The sequence below is a fragment of the Schizosaccharomyces octosporus genome (genome assembly GCF_000150505.1).
Source record: "Schizosaccharomyces octosporus yFS286 unplaced genomic scaffold supercont6.1, whole genome shotgun sequence".
NCBI classification, from domain to species: Eukaryota; Fungi; Ascomycota; class Schizosaccharomycetes; order Schizosaccharomycetales; family Schizosaccharomycetaceae; genus Schizosaccharomyces; species Schizosaccharomyces octosporus.
In genome coordinates, this window is record NW_013185619.1 from 1525879 (window position 1) to 1547963 (window position 22085).

The 22085-nt window shown below is 37.6% G+C and overlaps 12 protein-coding genes and 1 non-coding gene across 13 annotated transcripts; 6 read left to right on the forward strand and 7 right to left on the reverse strand.

The window, feature by feature from the left end:
- Positions 1-35: 35 nt before the first annotated feature.
- On the reverse strand, positions 36-2025 carry SOCG_03238 (endocytosis regulator). Its single transcript, XM_013161726.1, has one exon. It carries the CDS (start codon positions 1266-1268, stop codon positions 186-188), a length of 1083 nt encoding a protein of 360 aa, XP_013017180.1. The 5' UTR covers positions 1269-2025; the 3' UTR covers positions 36-185.
- A 185-nt stretch (positions 2026-2210) lies between these two features.
- SOCG_03239 (zf-FYVE type zinc finger protein) lies at positions 2211-4269 on the forward strand. The gene has a single exon (XM_013161727.1). The coding sequence runs from the start codon at positions 2841-2843 to the stop codon at positions 3744-3746; it is 906 nt and encodes a 301-aa protein (XP_013017181.1). The 5' UTR covers positions 2211-2840; the 3' UTR covers positions 3747-4269.
- SOCG_03240 (translation elongation factor EF- Tu Tuf1) lies at positions 4255-5902 on the reverse strand. Its single transcript, XM_013161728.1, has 2 exons — positions 5688-5902; positions 4255-5596 (listed from the first exon to the last, which is right to left on the reverse strand). Exons 1-2 carry the CDS (start codon positions 5823-5825, stop codon positions 4412-4414), a joined length of 1323 nt encoding a protein of 440 aa, XP_013017182.1. The 5' UTR covers positions 5826-5902; the 3' UTR covers positions 4255-4411.
- A 274-nt stretch (positions 5903-6176) lies between these two features.
- On the reverse strand, positions 6177-7258 carry SOCG_03241 (U6 snRNP-associated protein Lsm3). Its single transcript, XM_013161729.1, has 5 exons — positions 7135-7258; positions 7004-7096; positions 6929-6946; positions 6744-6858; positions 6177-6510 (listed from the first exon to the last, which is right to left on the reverse strand). The coding sequence occupies exons 1-5, from the start codon at positions 7150-7152 to the stop codon at positions 6473-6475; spliced, it is 282 nt and encodes a 93-aa protein (XP_013017183.1). The 5' UTR covers positions 7153-7258; the 3' UTR covers positions 6177-6472.
- Positions 7259-7322: 64 nt separating this feature from the next.
- SOCG_03242 (ribosomal protein subunit L15) lies at positions 7323-8443 on the forward strand. The gene has a single exon (XM_013161730.1). The coding sequence runs from the start codon at positions 7377-7379 to the stop codon at positions 8133-8135; it is 759 nt and encodes a 252-aa protein (XP_013017184.1). The 5' UTR covers positions 7323-7376; the 3' UTR covers positions 8136-8443.
- A 130-nt stretch (positions 8444-8573) lies between these two features.
- Positions 8574-9620, forward strand: SOCG_03243 (nucleolar protein Nop52 family protein). The gene is made up of 4 exons (XM_013161731.1): positions 8574-8679; positions 8723-8830; positions 8892-9183; positions 9290-9620. Exons 1-4 carry the CDS (start codon positions 8637-8639, stop codon positions 9507-9509), a joined length of 663 nt encoding a protein of 220 aa, XP_013017185.1. The 5' UTR covers positions 8574-8636; the 3' UTR covers positions 9510-9620.
- A 132-nt stretch (positions 9621-9752) lies between these two features.
- Positions 9753-9824, reverse strand: SOCG_16157. The gene has a single exon. It is a non-coding gene; the product is annotated as a tRNA-Pro (tRNA).
- A 399-nt stretch (positions 9825-10223) lies between these two features.
- Positions 10224-14611, forward strand: SOCG_03244 (clathrin light chain). The gene has a single exon (XM_013161732.1). The coding sequence runs from the start codon at positions 10278-10280 to the stop codon at positions 10959-10961; it is 684 nt and encodes a 227-aa protein (XP_013017186.1). The 5' UTR covers positions 10224-10277; the 3' UTR covers positions 10962-14611.
- SOCG_03245 (peptide-transporting ATPase) lies at positions 11296-14409 on the reverse strand. The gene has a single exon (XM_013161733.1). It carries the CDS (start codon positions 13918-13920, stop codon positions 11644-11646), a length of 2277 nt encoding a protein of 758 aa, XP_013017187.1. The 5' UTR covers positions 13921-14409; the 3' UTR covers positions 11296-11643.
- Positions 14546-16724, forward strand: SOCG_03246 (hsp90-like protein). The gene is made up of 5 exons (XM_013161734.1): positions 14546-14809; positions 14898-14924; positions 15104-15114; positions 15161-16067; positions 16124-16724. The coding sequence occupies exons 1-5, from the start codon at positions 14787-14789 to the stop codon at positions 16548-16550; spliced, it is 1395 nt and encodes a 464-aa protein (XP_013017188.1). The 5' UTR covers positions 14546-14786; the 3' UTR covers positions 16551-16724.
- On the reverse strand, positions 16724-18323 carry SOCG_03247 (CCR4/nocturin family endoribonuclease; the record flags this gene model as incomplete). Its single annotated transcript, XM_013161735.1, has 2 exons — positions 16724-18003; positions 18089-18323. The coding sequence occupies 2 exons, from the start codon at positions 18321-18323 to the stop codon at positions 16724-16726; spliced, it is 1515 nt and encodes a 504-aa protein (XP_013017189.1).
- On the forward strand, positions 18115-22022 carry SOCG_03249 (RNA-binding protein). Its single transcript, XM_013161737.1, has one exon. The coding sequence runs from the start codon at positions 19723-19725 to the stop codon at positions 21703-21705; it is 1983 nt and encodes a 660-aa protein (XP_013017191.1). The 5' UTR covers positions 18115-19722; the 3' UTR covers positions 21706-22022.
- SOCG_03248 (anaphase-promoting complex subunit Apc13) lies at positions 18407-18802 on the reverse strand (the record flags this gene model as incomplete). Its single annotated transcript, XM_013161736.1, has 1 exon — positions 18407-18802. One exon carries the CDS (start codon positions 18800-18802, stop codon positions 18407-18409), a length of 396 nt encoding a protein of 131 aa, XP_013017190.1.
- Positions 22023-22085: the final 63 nt, after the last annotated feature.

Genomic DNA, 22085 nt, shown 5'->3' on the forward strand with positions numbered 1-22085 from the left:
ACGATAAAAGTTACAATAAGTTCTATCATGAAAAATAAAGACAGAAAGAAAAAGTATTATTGATTAAATGAGTTTAGTAAAATACCTACTCCACCGTATCGTAAAATAATTAAATTGAATAATTAGAAACAAAAACTATAAAATAATTCTTTTTAGTAGTATGAAACAAAAAAGTGTAAATTATTTCAACAATAAGCTGGAGGAGCTGGCCCTACGCTTTCAAAAACCGGAGGACATTCTTCATCCCAGCTAATGCCCAAACCAGCAGGGCTTGTAAGGGGTTGAGGAATTGACACTCGCAAAATACGAGCATTTCCCATATTACTTGTCGCTCCCTTTCGTCGATTGACAATAGCTTCGATGATTAGGAAATGAGAGATTTTTAGATTAAATCGACCAGAAAGTTCTGCATCACAAGTTGGTTCCCGAAATGCAGCCGCGTTAATTTGACAGGTCAAAAAGAATTGGTGATCGACAAATTTCCACCCTGATTGTAAATCTTGGGCGCTAAGGATTTTTTTCTCTTGGACAGTACGAAACCGAACAGTGTCTTTATGACGATCACAAGGTCTAGGGGTATAATTTAAGTGTTCTTCTAGGCGCCAAGTAACCCTAGTAACTCCCCATTCGCTTCCATCAGCCTGCAAGAAACCGGTCATAGTGATTTCCATGAGAGCTACTGTGTGAGGATGTAAGATGCTTGACATGGTGATGTTTGCAACAAGATCAGTGGGAGGGAAAATTCGCTTATGGATGGTATCTGAGCCAGGGACAAAGGCTCTTTTTAGTTCTAAAGGATATTTCATGATTTCAGGTTTATAAGGAGAAAGGCCACCATCAGAGGTTGCATAGCAAAACGTAGCCTCCAGATAATATTCAACGCCAATATGTCGCGTAGATAGTGTGGCAGGCAGCGTACCGGGAAATAACCAACTGAATGGCCAATGGTGTGTTCCGCTTGGAAATTTCGTATTTGAAATAAACAACCATTCTTGTAATACTTCAGTTGAGCCTCCACATTCATAGCAATGTGATACAGGAGGATGGTAAACAGAAATTTTCTGCTTCAACTGAAGTTTTAATGAGTGAACATGAACAAACGGTTGATGAAGGATTGTGAGTTTAAATATTCCCGAAGCCAAGGCGCCGGTGGAAGTCTCTGGAGGACCCAAAAGGACGAGAGGAGGAGACTCCATCCGAACATCCATTTGGCAATGGGATTCGCGAGCATGGCTGGACGAACGAGGAAGAGACAATTTCAAAGGCATGAAGAAGAATGGATCAAGGAAATCGGAATCAAAAAAGTAAAAGGAAGCAAGATGATTTTGGAGAAGCTGTGAGAGAAGGTACAGCTTCAAAGACAGATAGATATAGAGGAAATAAACAAAAATCAAGAAACTAGTAGTATGGTGTATCTACACTCAAAGATGAAGGAATACTTTTTGAGTGATCAAACTAGAAAGAAAGTACATATATCAGTAATTGTCGACATAAATTCGATATTAGACAATTTGGAGGGAAGATGAGAAATAGCGTCCAACGTTACGAACAAGAAAAGCAAAAACGACAAGGAGGAAGAAGAGAAAAAAAAAAAAAAAATAAGAAAAGCTATTGGTAAAATAACCTATTTTGTTATTTTTTTAATTTATGGAACCCACTATAATTATAGGACCTGCCGGTCTAAGAATCAAGACAGTAAAACATGCACCGTCAAGTCAAAAGAGCTTTCCAGTCAATGGCTGGTTATTTTTTGTTTTAAGAGATGGCCAAGAAGGCTAATAAATGTACTGAAGACCTGCTATCAGTGAAAAACAAAATACGCTTAAAATGAAAGGTTTGCAGACCGTTTCGTTTGAAGTTTTCAAAAGAATCGATCGCGGGAAACGGTCAAGAGTTTTTGAAGATCACAGACGATCAACAACCTGTAAAGAAACGGAGTCCTTATAAGCGGATAGATTTCCACAACAAGTTCAACCGATTCCTCAATCTTCCTGATGCTTGTTGCCTGCAGAAAGAAAAAATGCTGAAACACTACAGTTGCATAAAATCATATACCAATGTTCTCTGTAAACCATTATGCATCGTTAATGTTTTGTATCTACTTTACTGAAGTATGTTATCTAACTTTATTGTGAAATTAGCGAAGTTAATCTTTTCGCTATAAGCTTCGCTAAATTTGCTGGGGAAAGTAGCCTCATAACAATTAACCTACCGCATTCGTCCCAATTCATACTTATCCTTTGCCAAAAACATTGCCACTGACATTGCTTTAGGATCTTTCTTTTCACCGTAAAAATACATTGGCATAACGATTTAAGGACTTTAAAATAAGATTAAACTGTAAAACACCATTGTCGCAAAGGGTAGTTTGATCCGATTTTGTTTGGGACAATTGACTTGGATATACAGCGTTACATTCGTGTAGGATACTTCAGGGACGGAACGCGTAAATTGCTGGATTAAAGTTTGTTAGTTTTATACTGTATCAGAAACTAGAAATTTGTTGGGGACTTTTTTTTTATTTTCCTTTCCTTGCACCTTTGAATTGAGTTTCTCTAGGCTATTAACGTTGGTTTTGGTCCTATAGACTATTTTTAGATTTCCCTTTTGTTTATTCTTTATTTTTAAACCCCGTTTCCCCTGCTATTTAATTTAACTAATAATCGTTCTTAATTTTTTTGAAAGACAAACTGCTAAACGTTTTTGTGGTTTCCTTTTTTTATTATAATCTATTTTTTTGATTTAATTTTACTTTTTCCTCTTTTTTTTCTAAAAAAAATTCCACTTACGACTAAATCTTTTTATTTTGGTTGTCTTTCTCTTGACTTGTGAACTTTGCTATGGCTACTGTACAACCTTCAAACATGCACTCTGCTTCGGCTGCACGTTTCCAAATTTGCTCTGGTTCTTCTCCCTATACGAATCGCGTCCGACCTTCTTACGAGCTAATTGAAGCTCCTACTCGTCAAGCCACATCTGCCGTTCAGTCTGATGTTCCTACTGTACACTCTAATTTTGATGCTAATTCCGTGTCTGAACAACCTACGCTCCCTTTGAAACAACCTACTAATAATCCTCTACCCACATCTCCGGCCGTGAGTACTCGTGCTTCAACTCCAGCCTCTCGTCAATCAAAACAGGACCAATCCGACACCAATAGTGCTTCCACTAACCTTCCTCGCCATCGTTCTACACATCTTACAAAATCCGTTTTGCAAAACTCAAATGTGCATTCATTATCTACTCCCGTTGCTCCTCCGTGTTATTCTGCTACCCCTCCCTCTAGCAATAGCTCTGCTGGAGAAACTGCTTTACCAAAAGATCATTGGAAACCAGATGCTGAAGCAATTGTCTGTGCTTTTCCTTCGTGCAGTGCCCGCTTTGGTCTCTTTGAAAGGAGACATCATTGTCGTTGTTGCGGTGATGTGTTTTGCTCTGCTCATTGTAACCGCTCGGTTCCATTAACTTTTGATGTTCGTTTTTCGTTATCTGCCTCAAAGCTTTTTAGAGCTTGTGTGTCTTGTTTCTACGATTACTTAAAATGGAGACAATCTATTGAGTTGGGTTCTCCCTCGAATGTCATCGTAGGAACTGAACCGCACGCTCAATCTGAAACCGTCCTAAAAAACAAACAAATATCTAACTCGGTTCCCATTCCTAAAGTTGATGCCGGAAAAACCGAGCTTCCTTCAGAGAGCTTGGTATTGGGAACTGTTCCCGATAACTGGGTTTGGAGTACCTTTTAATTCATAATGTGAGTATTATTTTCGTCCTTAATGTTCGTTTTGCCTTTGTATGCGGAGTTTTATGCCTTAATGCTCGCTTGAACGGTGCTTTTGTTTCGCTAAATCCTGGTTTTTAATACATCGGATGATGTGACTAAGTGAGCGTTGTATTTCATACCCCTTTTGAATTGCTTCGTTGTTTTCTATTGATAAATTCATTGTTTATGTTGCGAGGCGGAACTCGCTTTTAAATCCTGAAGTTTTTTTTCTGCTTGTTAGCCTTACTCTTTTTTCGTGTCTGTTTTGTTAGATACGTTTATCGGCTTCAGTTGTGATACCTTAAAAGAATGGCATGATAATTCTTTGCAATCTCGTTTAATCATTGCAGATTCTGCTCTATCTTTGCTGTTTTGTAGATTACCCCCTTTTTGTTTGTTAGTTTCCTTTTTTTTTTTGAATATTCTTTAGATGATCTTACGAATAAATATAGCTTATTGTGACAATTTTTGAAAACGTATAGTTATGATAAAATTTTATTTTTGTATGACAAAGTGAAAAGAACAAACTTCATGTAAATAGGATTTCTTTTGGTATTAGTGGAAAGAAAGGATTGCAAAAGGTTTTTAATTAATGAAGACCGATCGGGTATATCAAAAAGATTATGGGACGACGTTTGGTTCAAAAACTCAGTCTAAAATTTCGGTGATAAGAGCAGTACCGACGGTGTTCTTACCTTCACGAACAGTGAAGCGTTGACCCTTTTCAACTACGATAGGGTGAACGAGGTTGCAAACCAATTCAATGTTGTCACCGGGCATAATCATCTTGTCGGAATCGTTGGGGTCAGGATGTGTGAGTTCAACGGTAACATCGGAAGTACGGGTGAAAAGTTGGGGACGGTAATTGTCGACGAAACCAGTTCTACGGCCACCTTCTTCCTTAGTCAAGATATAGAAAGAAGCCTTGAATTTACGGTGAGGAGCAACAGTTCCTGGAACGGCAACAATCATACCACGTTTTAATTCATCACGCTTAACAGAACGAAGAAGAAGACCACAGTTGTCACCTGCAACGGCGGCGTCAAGTTGCTTCTTGAACATTTCAATACCAGTAACGGTAGTCTTGATGTGGCTTCCGTAACCAGCAAGTTCAATTTCAGCACCCTTCTTCAAAGTACCACGTTCGACACGACCGGTGACGACTGTACCACGGCCGGAAATGGAAAAGACATCTTCAATAGCCATGAGGAAAGGCATGTCAATGTTTCTCTCGGGAGTGGAAACATAGCTGTCAACAGCGTCCATAAGCTTGGTGATGCTTTGAAGACCAATTTCGGGGTTGCGGTCTTCCAATGCACAAAGAGCACTACCACTGATGATGGGAGTGTTGTCACCATCATAGCCATATTCGGATAAGAGTTCACGCATTTCCATTTCGACTAATTCAATCATGTCAGGTTCAACCATATCAGCCTTGTTAATGTAAACAACAATGTCCTTAACACCGACTTGACGAGCAAGAAGCAAGTGTTCACGAGTTTGAGGCATTTGACCATCAGTAGCGGAAACGACAATAATAGCACCATCCATGGTAGCAGCACCAGTAATCATGTTCTTGATATAATCAGCGTGACCAGGGCAATCAACGTGAGCATAATGTCTGTTGGCAGTTTCATATTCTACGTGTGCGGAAGAAATGGTAATACCACGAGCTTTTTCTTCAGGGGCCTTATCAATTTGACTGTAATCCATAAAGCTAGCTTGACCAAGCTGAGCTAAACCCTTGGTGATAGCTGCAGTCAAAGTAGTCTTTCCATGATCGACGTGACCAATGGTACCGATATTAACATGAGGCTTTTTACGGATGAACACCTAAAAAAATAGAGTTAATAACATGAAAAAAAAAATTGAAATACCAAGCAAACAAGGCAACTACCTCTTTAAATTTGCTTGTAAAACCTACCTTGTCATCCGCGTAGGAACGCGAGGGAATTGTAAATTTATTAAAACATCCTGTAGCTAAAGGAAATCTAGTTAAGCGGGAACAATTCTGGCGGAAGCCCTGGAAGAGCAACGAAGTAGTTGCTTTTGCTGTCTTCATTGTGAGAGGAGGTGTTGGTAAAGGGATAAAAAGATGTAGGGAAGGGCTATAGAAAGTACTCTCTGGAGGACGTTAAATACCGTTTTTTTACGAGAAAAAAAAAAGTCTAAAATTTTTGTGAATATATGATAACAGTGATAGAATTGATATAGAGAATACGAAAAAAAAAGGAATTTGGTTGGAGAAAAGGGAGTTGAAATTGGGCAATTGGACTTGGTATCTTTGTAACCAAGACGACGTCTGGTGAAATGAAAGATGAAGTTTAAACAAAAACAGTAAAGTGTGTAAAAATGAAAATAACTTAGTTCAAATGTTGTCTGATGATTTACGGTATTGAAGAAAAGTTTTACTCAAAGGTTGCATAGAGGTTTAAGTGGTCGAAGACTTCTATAAAATCAAGAAGGTGCTGAGATGTACAAATAAATTGTAATATGACATAAACCAATCAAACTTCTTTTCCTGTCTGAATGTATGAGGGTAGGCAAATAAAAATGGAGAGCTTTAAATTAATTCCCAAAAACCAAATTTATCCCAGGCTAGCAAAACAAAATACTCCATATGGATGCTATGGGAATTAACATATCACATTCATAATAATAGATCAAAAGATTGAAAGCAGAGTGGTACAGGTGAAGGGAGGTCAAACTTTAGGTACGAGGGGGTGCAATGAGGATAACGGAATCACCTAGAAAGTAAATGTTAGAGAAAAGAGATTATTATGTCAAAGATCGTAAAAAAAAGGAAGAGCATCGTCCCCATTTTTTCTTGGAAGTCCTCAGTGAATAAAGGAAAGGGGTAAAAGAACTTTCAAAAAGAAATGCTGACCTTCGAAACGCAAGAGGGAAAAGGTCATAGACAAATAAATAATTTTGACACTTATTCTAAAAAGAAAAAATGCTATAGGGTGTAAAAACTTACCACGAACAAAAAGCATCTCGTAATGTTTTCGAATGTGTTTGAATGCTTTTCCTGTAGCGGTTTCTTCTTCGTCAATAATTGTGATGATCTCTTCAGCATCTCCTAGAACCATATTCTACAGGTATGACAGTAAGTAATTGGGTTATAAAAAAAGCTGTCTCCAACGAGCAAGACATAATGCATACCAGATGCTCGTCATAAGCCTGAAAACAAAGTTAGCACAGAATGTTTTATATTTCATCGTTCTTGCAGATACATACATGAAGGCGTCCATTCAATTCACGATCTCCTCGTAACTTTACATAAACATTTTCGTCAAGTGAAAGGCGAACCAAATCCAGTGGTTCAGCAACCTAAACTTATTAGAATAACTCGTAACAATTTCACCTACAGATTGAGTAGATTCCATCTTTATGATACAAGGTCTTTTCTATTTTTTTGACAATCGCCGGTTTTTGGTATTTGGTTAGTCTGGTATACTAGAAGGATGGAATAGGTAACAATGTTGTTTTGTTGTATTTTGGCGATATTGATATTTTCTGAGCCTTCGTTCAAGTTCGCTATTTAGGCACTTCATCACGGTAAGAAGAAGTAACCCAAGTTGAAAGCAACGCAACTCAATTTCATTAAGAAATGTTGATTTCTTTTGCCAAAGCTCAGCCACTATGGAGAGCAAGTTTTATTCCTTTGGGAAGTAGGGCGTTGGGAATGCGTGGTCTGAGCTTATTAAGTGATCTCAATAATCGTCCTAATGTCAAAAACAGCAAACGCGTAGGACGTGGACCTGCGAGTGGAAAAGGTAAAACAAGTGCCCGCGGACATAAAGGATCTGGTCAGAGACGTGGCAGAAGAATCAAGCCTGGTTTTGAGGGTGGTCAAACCCCGATTACAAAATTGTTCCCTAAAATTGGAAGAAGTACGAGAGAAATAAAAAACTACGTGCCATTAGGTCTTGGTCGTGTTCATGCATGGATTAGAAGCGGTAGATTGGATAGCAGCAAACCAATTCTGATGAAGCAGCTTTTGGACAGTCGATGCTGTCGAGGTATCAAGGATGGCGTTGAATTGGTAGCAGACGGTAAGGCTGAAGAATTAAACATCCCCATCCATATTGAAGTAACAAAGGCAACGAAAGAAGCTATTGAATGTGTGGAAAAAGCTGGAGGTACCGTGAAAACAGTATACTTCAATTCTCTCGGACTTCGCGCTCATTTATATCCTGAGCGCTTCCGCACGCTTCCTCGTCAATCGCTTCCATCAGCCAAAAAGGATATTTTATATTACACCAATCCAGAAAATCGCGGATACTTATCAAATGTCAATTTGCGAGAACATTATTATGGTGATCAGCGATTTCCCTATGAAGCTTCAGCGGATCAAAAGACGAAATAGAAATTTCATTAATTTTCAATGGCGTATCCACCATTACTTTGTCAGTTTTATTACTTCTTTTTCAATATAATGTTCCTTTAATGAACCCATCGTGATTATAGGGCTGATTTTTGTTTCGTTGAAAAAGAATTTCATATCGGATTAATGCGTCTTGTTACAATAAAGAAAATAGTACAAGATTGCGTTGCATTACGATTTGCATCTGTCATAATTGAAGCTTTGGAATTTTGACGATTTCCCTTATTTTGTATTTTAAATAATAATCTATCATTCAGAACATGGAATCTTCCTTAAAAAGTATCTAGCCATAGCTTCGTAAGTTCTTTAAACTTCTATAATGATATGAGAAGCAAACAAAATCAAATAAAGTTAAGTTAGCTTGGCTCAGATATCACTTGAACACAGGAATTCTTTGTTTACTAATATACGGTACTTGAACGCGAGTATATTGGGCACTTCTTTCCCAAGGGAAGTTTGAAACAAGACCAAGCAAGTTCAACAATGTCGGAATCCTCGCCGTTTATTAAGAAACTAGCAGCAAATGGTATTTAAAGAAAAAGAAAAAAAAGAAAGTAACTAACAAGAAGATCGGAAAACCAGAGACGAAGCATTGGCTTCTCTACAAAAGTTTTTGAGTCGAAAGAAAAAATTTGAACGACTCGACTTTCTAAAACTATGGAAAGGTCTTTTTTACTGTATGTTAAATTGTTTAAAAACTGCTATTGAGGAATTTTGGTCGATTAACACGAAAATTAGGTATGTGGATGTCTGACAAACCTTTGTATCAACAAAAACTTGCCGATAATTTGGCCGGATTGGTTTCTATTGTACATGAAGATAATAGAATGTTGTTCCAAGCTACCTTTTGGGAAACAATGGGCCGAGAATGGGCAGGGATTGATATATTGCGCACGAACAAATTCTACCTGTTAATGCGAAGATTCTGTGCTGCCGCTTTCTTGGATATAAAGAAAAGGGGCTCTTCTGAAGAAAAGTTGAATAAGTTAGTTGCTCAGTATAATGAGATGTGGATGTCGGTGCCCTTCAAGTAAGTAATGTCATCCGCTATCGAGCAAAGCCAGACACTATGGCGTTTATGCCTGGTTACGCTTTTCAATTTTTTTTGTATTGAATTCATTTGCTAACTAATATAGCCCTAGTAATCTTTCGTATCCGAACGGCATTCTCTTTCACTTGGCAGATATCTGGACAGAAGAATTAACAAAAACTTTTGATGAAGACGTCCCTAAAGCGGCGTGGTATTTGCCCTTTGATTCATTGAGAACAACAACCAAAAACACTGTTTTGAAAAAGACGTTACCTAAACGTTTAGAAAGGGTTCCAGAATACACCACCAATGATGAGTCTTCATAAATGTTCGGGGAAAAGAACTATGTGAAGCAGAAAAGGGTTATATTGATGATTGGTTTAGGATACTTTTTTTGTAATATAAATTTAGACTTTTTGGGTTCATATACCTTTTGCTTATTGTATAGTATAGTTTGTGTTCTCGCAGATCTTTTCAACCGAATAATAGACTATATATGGAACGCTCATTCATTCAGAGAGAATGGATCCTTGTCTAAAGGAGTAGAAAGAAAACCTGCAAAAAAAATTGGGCTGTTCTGGGAATCGAACCCAGGACCACCATCACCCTAAGATGGTATCATACCACTAGACCAAACGGCCGCTATGACTTTTAATTTTATATTACTTTATTATAGCTTTGCAAAATTTGTTTATAACATGTATGTAAAGTTCTTTAACTATCATAGAATTTGAAGATTTGTATTCTAAATAAATGAAATTAGAGAAAGCGTCTATGATAAAAGCTATCCTCTCAACCCTACCATTGTAGGAATTACTCCGTGGGCTTTGTTTTTACAAAGAAGAGAAATTCCCAAAGCGATTGTGAATACAATTTCATTTATAAGCTATAGAAAAGTTTAAACTAGATGTGCTTCTTATTATTAATATTTCGATTTTTTTTTTTTTTTTTTTTTTTTTTTGCTGATGTTTATTATACTGTAAACAAAACCAGCTTTACGCTTACGCGTTTGATCTCTTTATTGTAAGTTGAAGGGCAGAGTGTGCAGTACACTTCAAGACCATAATGAAATCATTTAACCTTTACCAAACACCATGTCTCAATTTCCAGCGTTAGAAGACTTTGATGCAGGACTAGGATCTGCTTCACAAGATAAAAGTGAACAACCCGCCGATTTTCTTGAACGGGAGAAACTTGCACTCGGTGAAGATGCGAATCAGTTCGGTGCGGTAGAAGATAAAGACTCGTTGTTGGGTGTAGGCAAAGATTCTGAGACAGAAAAAGATGATTTTGAGAAGAACTTCCCTCCTATCGATACTGAAATGCAACCTTCCGGTACAATTTCGGCTCCCAGAGCCCCTTACATGGCTCAAGCCGAGGTGCATCCTCCTGAACAAGAGACAGAGGATTCGGAACCCATTCAGAAATGGAAGGAGGCTAATGAGCGCAGAATTCGTGAGAAGCAGGAAGCAAGTCGAAGACTTTATGAATCCAACGTTGAAAAGGCAAGAAAGGCTATTGATGACTTTTATGAGAACTATAACGACAAAAAAGACAAAATCATTGCAAAGTCAAGAGATGAACAAAAGAAACTTTTGGATAAGAATGAAGCCGTTTCGTCCGGTACTACTAGCTGGCAACGTATTTTGAAGCTTGTGGATTTGTCAGAGAAGACGGAAAATAGCAGCCATTCGGTTAAGCGTTTCCATGAATTACTTATTAGTCTTGCTAAAGATGAATCTGCTCCTGGTGCTAGTGGAAAGGCAGTTTCTGCTTAGGATGTATTTTGTTTAAAAAGCCTGTTTGCAGGGAATACTACAATTATATCTTTCTCGCTTAACAACTTTTTGACTTTTTCCATGTTCAATGCATACATTACTGAATCTTTCTTTTTTCTTCTTAACCTTTAGAATACTACATTTTACTGCTGTTTGCCTTTGTCCATAACACAGTTGCGTATTAATTTACTATTGCCAATATGCCATCGTTTCTTAGTGTATCCCTTCACCTTGTATACAATTGCTTATTCTGTCTCTTGCCCGTCCAGAATCTACCCTGGTCAGAACTCGTTTTTACGATAAATATATATATCAAAACTAATATTATCTTTCCATTTATTTGTTCATAAAAGAAAAAATTCGTGCAAGTCTAAAATCTTGTTTTATTATATTCTGATTCGTTTTCTCCGAAGGATAAATCAATGGTAAATTAAGGGTACTTACGAAGCCTACCCAATGTCTTAACGATTGATCATACCTTCAACTGCTTCTGCTTATTTTTATAACCAATAAATTCATCTAAAACATCCATTATACATAAAAACAAAAAAGTAACGACAATCAAGGACGTCGTTGTTGGGCTGCCAGCCTTTTTATTAATTCTGCTTGCAATGATACATTCTTTCACTCTCAAATAAGAACTGGAGACTGAAGTAAATCTTACAAAACATTAATTCTTCCTTTACTGGGAAGGAACATCATCCATCTTGCCTAGCTGCCATTTTATGAGTCTATAAAAATAACTTCCCGGCCGAGAGAGTTCTTCGAATTTCCCTTGTTCAATGATTCTACCATCACCAACGACTAGAATTAAATCAGCGCTTCGTATGGTAGCTAGCTTGTGAGCAATAGTTATTGTAGTCATATTTCGATTTTGCATCAATGCTTGAATAGTACGATTTACCATTACTTCTGCTTCGCCGTCCAAAGCAGAAGTGGCTTCGTCTAATATTAGGAAAGCTGGTGTACGAAGGAGAGCTCTAGCTATTGCAATTCGTTGTTTTTGTCCTCCACTGAGTTGCAGTCCACGAGTACCAACTTGGGTATCCCAGGTATCTGGGAAAGTATATATAAACCCACAATCAGCACGCATGGCAGCAGCTTCTATTTCCTCTTGAGTTGCATCTGGATTACCGTAAGCTATGTTATCCCTGATTGTACCAGTAAAAAGAACCGGTTCTTGACCCACGACACCAAAATTACGGCGCCACTGTTGAACGTTAAAAGTAGAGATATCAGTTCCATTAGCAAGAATTTTTCCAGAAATAGGATCATAAAATCGCAAAAGAAGCTGAGATACGGTTGATTTTCCACCACCACTAGCTGCTACAATGGCTATATTCATACCAGGTTGTATTTCAAAGGAAAGATCCTTGAAGATAGCAGATTTTGGTCTCGTAGGATAAGCAAAACCAACTTTATCAAAAGTCAGTACTGATTTTCGAATGGTACTTGGTACTGGTAATCCAGTGGAAGGTACGACTTTAGGGACACTGTCCAATAAATCGAACAATCGACCAGCTGCGCCAAGACCTTTCATTATGTCTGTAAAACAACCGGAAAGACCTATTATACTTCCTCCCGCGTATACAGTATATAGTAAGAAGGAGCTTAATTGACCAACTGTAATGTCACCAGCAGCAACCATCTTACCACCCAATGCAAGTATAGCAATAACGGTTGCGTTCCCGCAAAATCCTGTAGAACCGAAAAAGAAGCCACCGGCCAAGGCCTCTTTCTTGGCAAGATTGAAGAGATTACGAATGTAATTATTATAACGATGCACCTCCTGACGTTCTCCCAAGAATGCTTGAGTAGTACGGACATTGGCAAGTCTTTCCTCTGAGACTCGTGTCAGATCACCTAAAGCATCCTGTGTCTTCCGAGATAGTTTTCTAACATATTCTCCGTAAAAGAAAGCACCTAACGCTATGGGAGGAACAATCAGTGACATATAACCGGTAAGAGTTAAAGAAGTATACAACATCATAGCAATACCAGTGACGGCGCTTACGGTACTTCTTAATCCATCACTAAGATATGTGGAAAGAGACTTTCCAACAATGCTGCTGTCAGTGGTCAAGCGAGAAATGATGTCTCCGTGTAAGTGAGAATCAAAGAAACGTCCGTCTAAACTGAGACATTTAGCAAACAGCCGGGAACGGAGACGAGAAATAATGTTTTCACTTAAGAGTCGAAGTGTGAAGATTCTACCAAAATTGCAAATGGAACCTATCAAAAACAACCCAAGCAATCCCATATAAAATTTACTAGAAGGTATCCCCATGATTTCTGTAAATCCACTTTCAGCGCTGCTGGATCCTGCATCCAAAATCTTGCCTACGGCATATGGAATTGACATGGATATAGAGGAGGAGATTAACAGAAGCGCTGCAGCTATGAAAAAGTTTTTCCCTTGACCTTTGGCAAGGACAAGAATGCTCCAGAAGGTTACTTTTCGAGGTTCCTGAGAGGGTTTGTGATCAGATTCGGCTGAGGATGAATCAGAGCTTTTTTGCTGTGTTTTCAAAAGCGATTCATGGGACGAGGTACCTGAATTTGGGGATTGGTTATGAGGACGTGAACCAAAATTTTTGTTTGCAGCAACATGAAGATCGGTCGAAGTTTTGGAATCAGACGAAAGCGAGGAGTTGCGTCGAACACTTGCTGGGAAAATACGCGGGGGATAAACATGGTACGGAGCAAGAGAAGGATATTTCTGATAAAAACTTCGGAAAGAGGAAGTGAAACCTCTTTTTGGCTGGGTGATATTTCTCAAGTTAGCTGACGCAGGGAAAGTTTGGGTTACGAACGAAGCTTGATTTGTAGGAGTCAACTTCGCCAAGACCGATAGCTTGGAGCAAGAAACCGCTTGAAACAGTCCAACATTATTCAAAAGGAACTTGCTTTGGATCCGACGAGGGTGGACCGCATTTTTACGAATAAAGTCAACAACCATTGGCTTTATACATGAAGAGGAGGATGTATGTCAGACACCTGAATTGAATACTTAGAATATGAAAAAGAGGAGTTTATTCTATCCTTTACGGATGAATTCTCTTGAATAAAAAGTGCAACGTTTTAGATCTTACACTTGACAAAAGTTGTGGTAAAGATGTAACTTAACAATCGAGCATAAAATCATAAAGATCATTTCAGGTCCATTGAATGGGATGTACATAGGATACAAATATTATGAATGCTAATCCGTTTGTTTTTTTTTAACTTTCAGTGATCGCATTCGTTCAATTCTTAGAGACCATCTTAATACTATTTAGCATAATCTTTTCTGCCTACTAACGGTTTACTTTAAGTTCGTTTTCTTCTATATTAGTTTACTCTCCTTTGTAATTCAATTGAATGTCAAGAACCACTATGCTTTATTAATCAATTTCATAAAAAAACCGTTAAAAATGTTGTCTAAGATTTGGGATAAGAATATACAAACAATATATTAGTTCAAAATATTCGTCTATGAATATGAAATAACTAGTCTTAACTTTCTTCGAAGACTTTCTTTCAAGTTTACCCTGCCATTTCTAGAGAAATCTATTTCAGATACGCCATTACCCAAATTTTGAAGACAACCATTTCATTCATATCCAAGGGTCGAAAATACTAAAGAGAAATTATCTAGAGAATTTTCTTCTTACATAAGTACTTTGAACGCTATAAAATCGTTCTTATACAGCTCGTTTGAAATAGTTGCTTCTTTTACGTCTTTAAAAAACCGAAACGGAACCAGCTTGAACTGTAGTACAAAAGAGAACTACTATCTTTCTTTGTGATTTATCAGTATATTTGCATTTATTTTCTTAGTGTACCATGGCAATCGACTATAGTAAATGGTAAGAAGTGAAAAGACAAGACAACTATGAAGCTGTTGTTAGAGCGAACCTGGGTTTACTTTGAAATGATATGCTAACTTATTTGCAGGGACAAGCTTGAGTTGAGTGATGATAGGTAAGTAGAATTGTCCTTTCCTTTGAAAGCAATGTAATGGTCGTTCATGAACAACAAAGACTAGCTTTGATTTTTCAAAAGAAAAATCAAATTAACGGTCAGTATGCTACGGTCTGGTTTTTGAGCGATTATTCAGAAGAAAGGTCTATTGGTTTCTAAAATTACTAACTCGTTTCTAGTGATATTGAAGGTTCGATTCCATGAAAATGTTGGTTTTAGTATCTAATTCTTTGTAGTTCACCCCAATGTTGATAAGAAATCATTTATTCGTTGGCGTCAACGCGACATTCACGAGAAGCGTTCTATAAGGAAACAAAAGATGGAAGATATTAAGAGTGCACTAACAATGAATGAGAAACTTAAGGATCGTATTAGTCAGATGTACTCATATCTTCAAAAGGATTCGCCTTCGGAACCGTTGCCTTACCTTTCTTCATTTTTGCAATCTAAACGAGAGGAGGATTCCGAGCAGGCTATAGAAGGGGGCATGTCTTATCATCAAATGTTAGTTGCTCTTTTGGATACTATCAAGAAGGCTATTGAAGAGGAAAAGAATACTTCATTAGGTCTTACCGAGCAATATATAAAGCATCTTCAAAGCCATGAGAAACGCCTTGACAATTTGATGGTAAACGCCAAGAAGGAATACGATGAACTTGAATCCGAAAGTAAGAAGTATATTACTTCAGAAGATTTGCACATCGGATTTGATAGCACACATGTCCAAAAGAAAGAAGAAGAACAACAAAAGAAAAAGAAACAAAAAGAATCTGTTCAGGTTATTGAGTCCCTTAATGATCCTAGTCCATTTGCTCAACATGAAAATGCATCTCAAGCTCAATCTTCATCCGTCGCTGGTAAACCTGAAGAAGAGGATTCCGATTCGGATAGTATTTCAATGTCTACTGATGGAAAGAAGTTTTCTCAAATTGCTTTCGGTGATTACTCTGCTTCTGAGTCTTTCTTAAAGGATCATCTTCACATACTAGCCCAGGAGTCAGAATCAGATTCAATTCTGCTTGAGGCATTCAATGCTGAACTCGAGGGTAAACCTTGGTTGGCTAAACAGTATGTTCACCAAGCCTTATTGATCAACTATTGCCGACAACTTGGCCCTAGTGGAATTACAATTTTCTTTCAACGGTATGGATGGTTTAATTAAGTAATGAGTTTAATTGTAACTAACTAACCTCATATAGTGTGCAAGATCCCAATCACCAAGCTCGTCGCTTATTTTTGGAGGACGTTCAAAACACATACAGCCGTATTCATGAGCGAAGCCATGCTATGGCAAATGAACAAGCACAAAACGGAGAAGGTGTTGAACAAATCCAACTCTGTTCTGTGGATCCGAATACCAAACTATCCATAATAATTCCCGAGAAAGACGCCGTAGAACCCGAGTTGAAGGCTGCGCGAATGACTTTTGAGTCTTTCCCCCCTAATCTTCAAAGAGCCTTGGAAACAAACAATCTTGATAAAATCAATTCTGTCCTTGGTAAAATGTCAGTCGAGGACGCAGAAGAGGTTGTTGAAAAACTTAGCAGCACCGGCATGCTTAGTATTGAAGAAGGGATAATAGATACCACTAAAGGTGAAACAATTCCTCAACCTATCAACGAATAAGCACCTACTCCAGTTAGATATATCTCCCATTACGCAGCCATATCTTATGATGAATAAAATATAAATTTAAATTCATTAAGGGAACAAGATTTATACCTTTCCAATTGAGTTGCTTGATAAATAGTCTTATTATTATTATTTTTTTTTCCTCAACAGTAGAGTTGTATCTATGCTCATATTAATTGAATGGAAGCCATTAAAGCGACATGATCACTGGGATATCTACCCTCTAGAGGTTCTGCCTCTTTCATTTCCGATGGTTTAGGAATTCTAAGCAGACTTTTTAGCTTAATTCCTTCAATAACTTCATCTGCAGATTTTTCTTTTGTAGAATTTCGATCCATAAGGAATATGTAGTCCAAGTGACCTTGGTAAGTATTTGCCCAATTTGTAAAAGCAGGATGTTCAAATGCGTTCTTTGCATTTTCTGGATCGACGTGTTTGTAACCATAAGAATACAAACTAACAAGTCGAGGATTTTTCTGGTGTTGTTCATAAAATGTAGTGTAGTGTGGCACAAACTCATTCTGAACATGTAAAATACGCTTTTTGGAAGGGGTAGGTGTCGAGGCGGTAGAAGTTGCAGTGGAGGTACCATTCTCGCTATCATTTTCTGATTGCGTTATTGAGGGTTGAGTCACAGCTTCTTCCTTTCCTTCTAATTCGGATTCTCCAAACACATAATTCATACTACGCTCAATAATGTCAGTAGCACGTTGACAAATAGCGAAAGGCTTCGTAGTCATCGCAGGATAGTTCGTATCAAAAGGCTCTGTATTAAAATCACCAGCAATAATTACGGGCCACGTTTGGTGAGCTTCTGCTATAGCGTTTACTTCCTTTACTAAGAGAGCACCCTGACGGAGTCGTTCATATGAGCCATACGGATGCCAAAATAGATGCGTAGTAGCAAGAAAAATGCCTTTAGATAAATCATTAGTACGTTGTAAAGAAACACAACAGCCAATATTTTTCGTGTTCATTCTTCCAGGTAGTTCGTTATGATCATCATAATAGATAACGTCTACTTTTATATTTTGAAATAATGAGGTTCTCCAAAAAATTAAAATTCCATGCGTCTTTCCTTTAGCAGCTTGAAAACTCAAATCATAACCCATGCCTTCCATCAAAGGTTTATAGAATGAAGGAATGAATTCAGCATCAACCTCCTGCATACAACCAACGTCAGGAACATAATATTTAAATTCGTTTTCAAGGACCTTTGAGCGGTTCTTCCATTTTAGGGTTTCACCACTATGAGGAAACATGGACCGACGAATATTTGTCTGGGCCAGCACGTTGTAAGTCATAACTTTGATGTCCACAGGCAGTTTATCTTCATCGTAAGGAACAAAATTTGGCAAAGGAAGCATGTCCCTTTTGATAAAGTCGGTATTAAACTCACGCGGTTGATTTTGTTGAGGCATAGATTGCTTAAGAGTAGCCTTTTTCGCTAAAAATGTTAGCAAATGAACAAGATATTTTTATGAGAAGTAATTTAGACTATAAAACCAAATTCACAAGGTTTCGTGACGTACCCATCTTCTCTGCCTTTTTCTGGCGCTGCAATTCTATATACTCAGGTGTTACAAAAGACGGGACACCTTTTTTTGACTCATTTTTTGTTTCTGGTTTCGAATTAGCCATTTGGGTATTTAAGAAACAAGTATTTTTCCAAGTGGTGTGTGGTAAAGGTGCAACCGCTGCAGCTATTAAATTTGCAGATGGGTAATAGGTTTCGATAAATTTTCTTACACAGGAACGAATAAGCATTAAGAAAGAACTAATTTGACATCTTCAATCACAGAAGGATGACTATTGTCCTTTCACGGTTTTGTAGAGGAAAAGCGAATGGCTCAACGAATGTAGCGTATACTTGGGTGTTCACTCTGATGTTTTCGATTTGCCTGTAAAAAGCTAGCCATAGGAAGAGAAGGGAATGGACTCTTTTTTCTACTCTCTTCAAATGCTTCTTCCGTTTGAGATTGAGATCCTTGTACAAAAGCAAACTGGTCTACTAAATCGTCTAGAGCCATATCCTTCCAAGCTGGTTCATGTCGCAGCTGCTTGCTTCTCATCAAGATTAAATTCGCACTTGAATGCTGAATTGTGAGTTCATCTTCTGGCATAGGAGGAAGGTGTTCAAGTCGAACTTCTACATCGTCAATGGGCAGCTTGTCTTTTCGCCATTCCGAAGCAAAAAGAACAACTCTTGGTTGGTTCATATGTATTTGACAATAATTAGAATCCATTGAATGAGTTTTTCGTAATGGTTGCTTTCGGCTATGAAAATACTCACTTTTGTAGGAGAAAAGGTTTTCTTCACTCCTGTAAACAAACACTACGAACCTCAGCCTGGTATCATGAAATTTTCTATTTCTCGAAATGTAGCTGTTTCCTTCTTTTTTATTTTTTATTAAAGAATATGGTTTCATTTACAAGTTTAATCTTTTAAAATATAGGTTGAGCCTTTATCGACGAAACTGTTGCTACAACGTCTACGACTAGACATAGACCTACATGCCAGTTAGCATAATTATTCTATTTCTTGAATTAACTTATAAATTTTTCTTGGTATTTTTTCTCTGGTGTTTTCCTATAGTCTTCTTAGACAAGGATAACTTAATTCGAGTGTGGCCTAGCCTAACCTGTTTTTGAGAAAAAAAGCATTGTTTCGCAGACGTTACTTAATATTCCGAATAGATGCATGTAACTAAAAATCTTATTTAGAATTATTAATCTGTAATGTTTTTCTCAGAAACAGTCAACTCTGCATCACTGACTAGTCATTAAGGATATGAAAGTTTATATATTCCCTACTTTCCCTCTTTGATCCTTCTCTCTTTAAATAAACAAGTATAGTTTTGCAAGTTATCAAAACCTAGTCTTCACTTTTTGGAACACAGCGCATTGTTTATTTACGTTTGGCTATTGAAATATCTGGTTTGTTTACAGTATTGACCATATCTGTTTTCAACAAAACCATTCTACTCATCGAAAAATCAACTTAAGAAGGATTCTATATATTACTTTTCAAATTAATACCTTGGAATACTCAGTTCAATAATCGTCTAAACTATTACGATTTACTCACTCTAGTAATCCTACTGGTTATTCCACAAGCTAGTCCTATAAGTATCTTTACGTTCTAAATTTTAAAATCTGCTTTATTATGGACTCTTACGTTTTGTCATTTTCCGTCCCCGACCCATCTCCTCCACCATCGGAAGAGACAGCTCTTTATGCAAGCAAATGTGATTTTTACGGAGAAAGTCCCTATGAATGCATCAGAAGAACAGCAGAGCTACGCTGTACTGAGGCTCAATCTATGTATCCCGTTACGATTAACCTGCATGCAAAGCACAAGACCCCGGATATTAATATTTCCCGTAATGAAATCGTAATTGTCATCGCAGGTGCTTATGAATGTGTATACTCTGCCAAGATATACATCCTTCAGGCTCTTCCAAAGCTTATTACTAGTCGAATTCTGCTTGATGAACCTCTCGAAAACCTTTTATTTGATGACGAAGGGTTCATGTACGAAGACACAATAAAGCATTTCAATACGATTTCGGAATTGACGGGAGCTAAACTATACCTTATTCACAGATCATTAAGCAGTGGAATTGAGGCTGAAGTCAGCACAGGTCGTGGATTTAGTTATCGCCTGAACGAAAAAGAAAGCTTCCGACAAAAGCATCTGGAGTTTACACGTTTAGAATTTGGAAAAGAAGAAGAAGCTGATAGCTCTTATTTTGTTGTTTTCTATGGCGATTATTGTAGTGTTGAACATGCTCGAATTCGGTTCTTAACTCTTCTCGACGAGCTTCGTGGGCTTTCAATTTTAACTATTCCCATCTCCGCTTCTTTTCAGCCAATTCTTATGGGAAAAGCGTATTCAAGCTCTGCAGGGCTCAAAGCCACTGAAACGATGAACATATATACACTGCCGTTCTTTTCTGATATGCTACCGCGATTACCAAATATGCCGGAACTAAATTCGTCAAAATTAGTTATTGCTGGTGAATCCGAGAGCTTAAAGCGGTTAGAAGAAGCATTTTATTATGCTGAAGAACATTTGAAGGTCTTCACGCACATCATGGAACTTTCATTCACAAAGCTCATTGAATTCTTAACTAATGAAATCGACGAGCTTCGACTTATCATGGAAGAAAATTCTTCTTTTTTGAGATTTCCTGATTACTTTAAAGAGGGAAAGGGCTCATGCACAGAAAATTCACAGATTAAGATTTATTCCTCAACACTTGTCAACGCAGAAAAAACTGCTCTTCGTTTGGCAAAGTTATCAAGCAAGTATGTCGAAGGCAGGACGAAGTTTGACGTTCACGATAACGAGGAGTTTTTACGAAAGAAAGGTTCTTGGAAAGACTTACCATTTCTTGAAAGAAATGCATTCAGTTCAAAGTCTTCCTCTGCTACTTCGCTAGTTAGTTCTTCTACCGAAGGTAATAATTCAGCAAAATCTCCAAATAAGTTAGTGGTACCACCTACTGAATACATGCTTCAATTGGCAATTATCTCTATGGCTTCTGGAGTAGAGATGCTCTTGAAGAGCAATGAAATAACTTTTTCTGGGCAGGAGAATACCACTCCTGTTGCTATGGAAAAGGCAAGCAAGGTTTTCCACAAGCTCGGTTCTTCACAATGGCATCAAATCCTTCTTGACGCACCAACCAAAGACCTCGATTTTATATCTGGAAAGAAGAATGGAAAGTTAGACAAAGTTAAACAACAGTGCAAGTTCAACTATCAGAACGGCGATATTATTTTCTGTCCAATGTCTTCAACTATATTCACAGTTGACATTTATGGTGATGACCTGGAACGAGTTATTAAGGGAATGAATACTATGCTTCTTGAATTTCCCGCGGAAATGCACTTTTTTATTCCAGAAGAGATACACAAGAAACTAATTGGATTCCGTGGAGAGCAAATTCAAAGAGTAACGAAATTATACAACAGCTATATAGAGTTTTCTACTACTCCCTTTGACTGTTACGGGCATAATGTCCTTATACGAACACCTTCAAAGTTTTCCGAGAATTTATGGGCAGTGCGATCTTTGTTTGTCAAAACTGCGGAAGGTTTAGGCTATGGTGTTCCGAAATACTTGTATGCTATTCAAGTATGAAAGAACTGCCTAGTCTATCAAAGCTCCATTTTTGGGCTTCCAGTCCCATTATTTTTGATGTTGAGATGATAATGAGCATAACAACTCCTTTCGTGATGGCCTCGTATTACGAAAATTTACTATATACTTTCATTCATTGATCCTTCAATTTCCTTCCTTTTGGAACACGTATACTCTGTATTAGAGATCCCCATTCCCGGAGTTGATCACACTCTCTTTTCCCGTGTTTGTCAAAAACCTTGGAAGTTAAGAAAGATAAAAGTTATTAGATAGTTAGATTTATTAATAAAATATACTTACCGTATAATGACCAGCAATAAAGGTGTTAGTGTTTTCCTATGCTTCAGAGTAAATTTTTACCAAGATAAACTATCATTTTC

Excerpts from the sequence above, each read along its gene's own strand:
- SOCG_03238 (XM_013161726.1), bottom strand. The coding sequence starts at position 1,268 with ATGCCTTTGAAATTGTCTCTTCCTCGTTCGTCCAGCCATGCTCGCGAA.
- SOCG_03239 (XM_013161727.1), top strand. The coding sequence starts at position 2,841 with ATGGCTACTGTACAACCTTCAAACATGCACTCTGCTTCGGCTGCACGT.
- SOCG_03240 (XM_013161728.1), bottom strand. The coding sequence starts at position 5,825 with ATGAAGACAGCAAAAGCAACTACTTCGTTGCTCTTCCAGGGCTTCCGC. Across the intron at positions 5,597-5,687 it reads GTTCCTACGCGGATGACAAG|GTGTTCATCCGTAAAAAGCC; the intron begins GTAGGTTTTACA and ends CTATTTTTTTAG.
- SOCG_03241 (XM_013161729.1), bottom strand. Across the intron at positions 6,511-6,743 it reads CGAGATGCTTTTTGTTCGTG|GTGATTCCGTTATCCTCATT; the intron begins GTAAGTTTTTAC and ends TTTACTTTCTAG.
- SOCG_03242 (XM_013161730.1), top strand. The coding sequence starts at position 7,377 with ATGTTGATTTCTTTTGCCAAAGCTCAGCCACTATGGAGAGCAAGTTTT.
- SOCG_03243 (XM_013161731.1), top strand. The coding sequence starts at position 8,637 with ATGTCGGAATCCTCGCCGTTTATTAAGAAACTAGCAGCAAATG. Across the intron at positions 8,680-8,722 it reads TAAGAAACTAGCAGCAAATG|ATCGGAAAACCAGAGACGAA; the intron begins GTATTTAAAGAA and ends ACTAACAAGAAG. Across the intron at positions 8,831-8,891 it reads ATGGAAAGGTCTTTTTTACT|GTATGTGGATGTCTGACAAA; the intron begins GTATGTTAAATT and ends CACGAAAATTAG.
- SOCG_03244 (XM_013161732.1), top strand. The coding sequence starts at position 10,278 with ATGTCTCAATTTCCAGCGTTAGAAGACTTTGATGCAGGACTAGGATCT.
- SOCG_03245 (XM_013161733.1), bottom strand. The coding sequence starts at position 13,920 with ATGGTTGTTGACTTTATTCGTAAAAATGCGGTCCACCCTCGTCGGATC.
- SOCG_03246 (XM_013161734.1), top strand. The coding sequence starts at position 14,787 with ATGGCAATCGACTATAGTAAATG. Across the intron at positions 14,810-14,897 it reads GCAATCGACTATAGTAAATG|GGACAAGCTTGAGTTGAGTG; the intron begins GTAAGAAGTGAA and ends ACTTATTTGCAG. Across the intron at positions 16,068-16,123 it reads ATTACAATTTTCTTTCAACG|TGTGCAAGATCCCAATCACC; the intron begins GTATGGATGGTT and ends AACCTCATATAG.
- SOCG_03249 (XM_013161737.1), top strand. The coding sequence starts at position 19,723 with ATGGACTCTTACGTTTTGTCATTTTCCGTCCCCGACCCATCTCCTCCA.